At 39.9% G+C, this 4,131-nt stretch overlaps 1 protein-coding gene across 1 annotated transcript in view; it reads right to left on the reverse strand.

The window, feature by feature from the left end:
• si:rp71-17i16.5 (phosphatidylinositol 4,5-bisphosphate 3-kinase catalytic subunit gamma isoform) overlaps positions 1 to 4,131 on the reverse strand; it is a 16,135-nt gene that overhangs the window by 3,787 nt on the left and 8,217 nt on the right. The window contains exons 8-12 of the mRNA XM_014016282.1: positions 3,811 to 3,876; positions 2,092 to 2,317; positions 1,058 to 1,152; positions 672 to 815; positions 495 to 585 (exon numbers count right to left, since the gene is read on the reverse strand). Of these exons, the coding sequence (XP_013871736.1) occupies positions 495 to 585; positions 672 to 815; positions 1,058 to 1,152; positions 2,092 to 2,317; positions 3,811 to 3,876 (622 nt within the window). The remainder of the gene's footprint in view (positions 1 to 494; positions 586 to 671; positions 816 to 1,057; positions 1,153 to 2,091; positions 2,318 to 3,810; positions 3,877 to 4,131) is intronic.

Raw genomic sequence — 4,131 nt, forward strand, 5'->3', positions numbered from 1 at the left:
ATATATATATATATAAACCAAGGCCAGTTTAGATTCAGCTTGTTGCTCATTTTTGTAAACTAAAAACTATTTTTCAGCCTGGGTGCATGCATCTGGTACTTACCTAGTATGTACATAGGTAAATACCCAGTACATACATGGTATGTGCATGGGGTACTTACAGGAAAGTTCCAGGTAGTACCTATAATTTACTTGGTGCTTTCTTGGTTATTGTCTGGCGTGTAATGAGTATTTGTCAAGTATTTAACATGTACTTATTTGGCACATACCTGATATGTACCAGATAGTGCACTTACCTTGCATGTTCTGGGTATTTACCTGGTACTTTCCTGGTAAGTAACAATTACTTATGTACTTGGTGGTGCTGTACCCTCTAAGCATCAGGTGTGTACTAGCCTGTATTATGTTTCACTACCAGTATGTTATACATTTTTTACTTAATTAGCATAAATTAGTAGTAATAATCAGTATTTAAATGAGTTGAACCATAGTACCTATGTTCTGCCCTGTGGAGATGCAACCATAWGGGATAAGATTGAGGTCCAGAGATTTCTCTTGCCAGATCGAGTCCATCACCACCAAAGTCTAAAGAGAAACTTTAAAACCTTAAGCATGGCTTCACTCAAAACTTTGTTTTAAATTTAAGTTGTCAAAATGATTTAATCTGTGACCTGAATGACCAGCATGTCCTGTCTGAGGTCGTCCCCCTCTTTAAAGATGATCCCGACAGGTGTGGTGGAGGTGGGCGACGGCATGGCGGAAAATTCCAGCCACAGAGGTTTTTTCTTGGAGGCCATCACCTTACATTTGTCCAGCTGGACCAGAAAAAGATTTTTAAAAGAACGAATCAGCTTCTGCTTAAATGTTAACAGAAGATTACCTGAACTGTATTAAATCAAGTATTACACGTTTTTCAAGTCAAAATACCTAAATACAAAAAAATATATACCTTCAAAATCAAATGTAATGTAAAACAAAAGCCACAGTTTGTAAATATTGTAGTTATGTACACCATATGTACAACATCATGACTCATTTGTAAAACCCACTGACTTACCAAGATTCTTCCCACTTTGATGCGAGGGTCAAAGGGCAGCAGGAACTCATTTGGCAGATTACTTCTTCGTAAGAGCTCCTGCAGCTTGAGGGGAGCTAAAAAATGCACAGTCAAGGGAAATTTAACGAGATTAGTTTATTCAATGGATGGATTTTTTTCTGAGTTTTACAAAACAAAAATTTAATTTATAAATTGATTTATTGGAGCAGATGGGAAGCACCGTTTTATTTTTGAATGACTTTTTCTTGATTTTGCACAAGTAAAATGTAAATGAGATTTTGATGTCTTTTATAAATAGAAACATTCACAAGTGTAAAATGAACAACTGTCCTCCACCACGTGAACACATGTTGCAGCTGCTTGAATACAGACACTTARCAGGATGAATTCAYATGTTTAAAAGGTGACATATGCTKTTAAATTCTTCCTTTTCACATTTAAATCATTCAGTTAAGCTTTATATAAAGTGGAACTGCAAAGCTTTGATCTGATTTCCTGGTTATTGCAGCTCCACATGCGCCTTGTTCACCTCTGTTCTGAGGTGCGTCTGAGAGCTACTCATTTTGGTGCTGTCTCTTTAAATACAAATGAGGCACTTTACACGTCGCCCCCTTCCACCCCGTTTGGCCATGTTTGTAGTTTGACAGCAGAGATACAATTATCTAGAAACTTTTTTATTTATATTTATAAATTGATTAAAAGATGACAACAACAGAGAYTCCAAGTACAGAACAAAATGCATTTAATGGCTAAAAAGTTGGATTTTGCATGATACGTCCCCTTTAAAATTTTAAAAACAAATGTGATGTAGCAATCCTGGTCCTCATTTTACTTGTTTCTCTACTTCAATGCMCTTGGTTTGAATGAATGGGTGGTTCACAGGCTTCTGCAGAACTTAWAGAGGTAACTTGTTCACTAAATCAGGTCGTTTGGAGCAGGGAAACCTGCAGTGCCAGACCACTGCTGAATTTAAATCCTTATCAAGACATAAAAAGGATTACAGTTTTTCAGCGTACCTGAGGAGTTTTGCTCACCTGCAGAAGKCAGATCAGTTTTCTCAGGGTAGAGTCTCTTGATGTTTTTAGCCACTTCCTCCAGGGCCTCCACAGCCTGCACCTGCTGGGTGAAGCTGTCAATCATGGCCTGACCACATCCCAGCAGGAAGGCCTCCAAAATCAGAGCCATGCGCTGGCGAAAATACGGGCACCCTGCCACCTCACTGCGGACGTACCAGAAGAAGAAGTGTCCAATTCTCTTGCTCTGCAACGGAACAGAGATCAGTTTACAAACACAGGTGTGACTGCAACCCACAGAGAGGGTCTTTAGTTATGTTGGAGGGCTGAACATTTTTGTTTTTTTAATTGATTGTGCAAGAAAATACATAAAACAAAGAAACTAAACAAAGCTCACACTAAAAACTGTAAAACTGTAATAATCAAAACATTTCTGATCCATGCCTAGTTAAACAAAAAAGAATCAGAAACTTATTCAATGTAAAACTGTTTGTTTGTTTGTTTGTTTGTTTGTTTGTTTGTTTGTTTGTTTGTTTGTTTGTTTGTTTGTTTGTTCAGAAACTGCTGATCTACTGGGATTTTCACCCACAACCATCTCTAGGGTTTACAGAAAATGGTCCAAAAAAAGAGAAAGTATCCAGTGAGAGGCAGGTCTGTGGGCTGAAATGCCTTGTTGATGCCAGAGGTCAGAGGAGAATGGCCAGACTGGTCGGAACTGATACAACGACAACAGTAACTCAGATAACCACTCGTTACAACCGAGGTCTGCAGAAGAGCATCTCTGAACACACAACACGTTGAACCTTGAGACAGATGGACTGCAGCAGCAGAAGACCACACCAGGTGCCTCCTGTCAGCTAAGAACATGAAACTGAGGCTACAATTCACACAGGCTCACCAAAACTGGACAATAAAGACTGGAAAAACGTCACCTGGTCTGATGAGTCTGGATTTCTGCTGAAACATTCAGATGGTAGGGTCAGAATTTGGYRTCAWCAAYATGAAAGCATGGATCCACCCTGCCTTGTGTCAATGGTTCAGGGTGGTGGTGGTCATCCAATGGTGTGGGGGATATTTTCCTGGCACACTTTGGACCCATTAGTACCAACTGAGCATCGTGCCAATGCCATAGTCTACCTGAGTTTTGTTGCTGACCATGTCCATCCCTTTATGACCACAGTGTACCATCATCTGACCATGTCCACCCCTTTTTGACAACAGTGTACCATCTTCTGACCATGTCCATCCCTTTATGACCACAGTGTACCGTCTTCTGATGGCTACTTCCAGCAGCATAACGCTCCATGTCATAAAGCATGAATCATCTCAGACTGGTTTCTTGAACACAACAATGAGTTCACTGTACTGGAATGGCTCCACAGTCACCAGATCTCATCAATAGAGACCTTTGGGATGAGGTGGAACAAATCTGCAGCAACTGTGTGAAGCTATCATGTCAATATGGACCAGACTCTCTGAGGAATGTTTCCAGTACCTTGTTGGATCCATGCCGTGAAGGATTAAGGCAGTTCTGAAGGCAAAGGAGGGTCCAACTCGGTACTAGCAAGGTGTACCTAATAAAGTGGCCGGTGAGTGTAGAATAATATCTTAAGGATTAATTTAAAATGTCTAATTTTATGTTTTAAAATGCACAGTGTGCAAACTACACACTTTCACTCTTGTATAAAGCTAATACTGCTTGCTCTGTAATTAGTGAACAATAAAGTTTTAATTACTCACCCGCAGAGCTCTTTGGATTAGGTAACGAGCCAGGAAACTGTCGTGGTAAGGTTCTACCTTCAAGGTCTGTAAAAATAAACAAAATGACAGAAACCCTTGGGTCAGTTTTACTCTTTGATATGTTCACAACTGCACGTCCTTACAATTGAGAAACGGTGTTGAACTGTCAGACTATTTACTCATGCAGTGAACCTCGCCTTGCTTGTGAATGACTGAGCCTTTTGGGGATGCTCCCTTTGTACCCAATCATGACATTCACCTCTTTCCAATTAACTGTCGCATTCCTCAACTTTCCCAGCCTTTTTTTTTTTTTTATTATCT

Source organism: Austrofundulus limnaeus, unplaced genomic scaffold (assembly GCF_001266775.1).
Source record: "Austrofundulus limnaeus strain Quisiro unplaced genomic scaffold, Austrofundulus_limnaeus-1.0 Scaffold142, whole genome shotgun sequence".
Taxonomy (NCBI): Eukaryota; Metazoa; Chordata; class Actinopteri; order Cyprinodontiformes; family Rivulidae; genus Austrofundulus; species Austrofundulus limnaeus.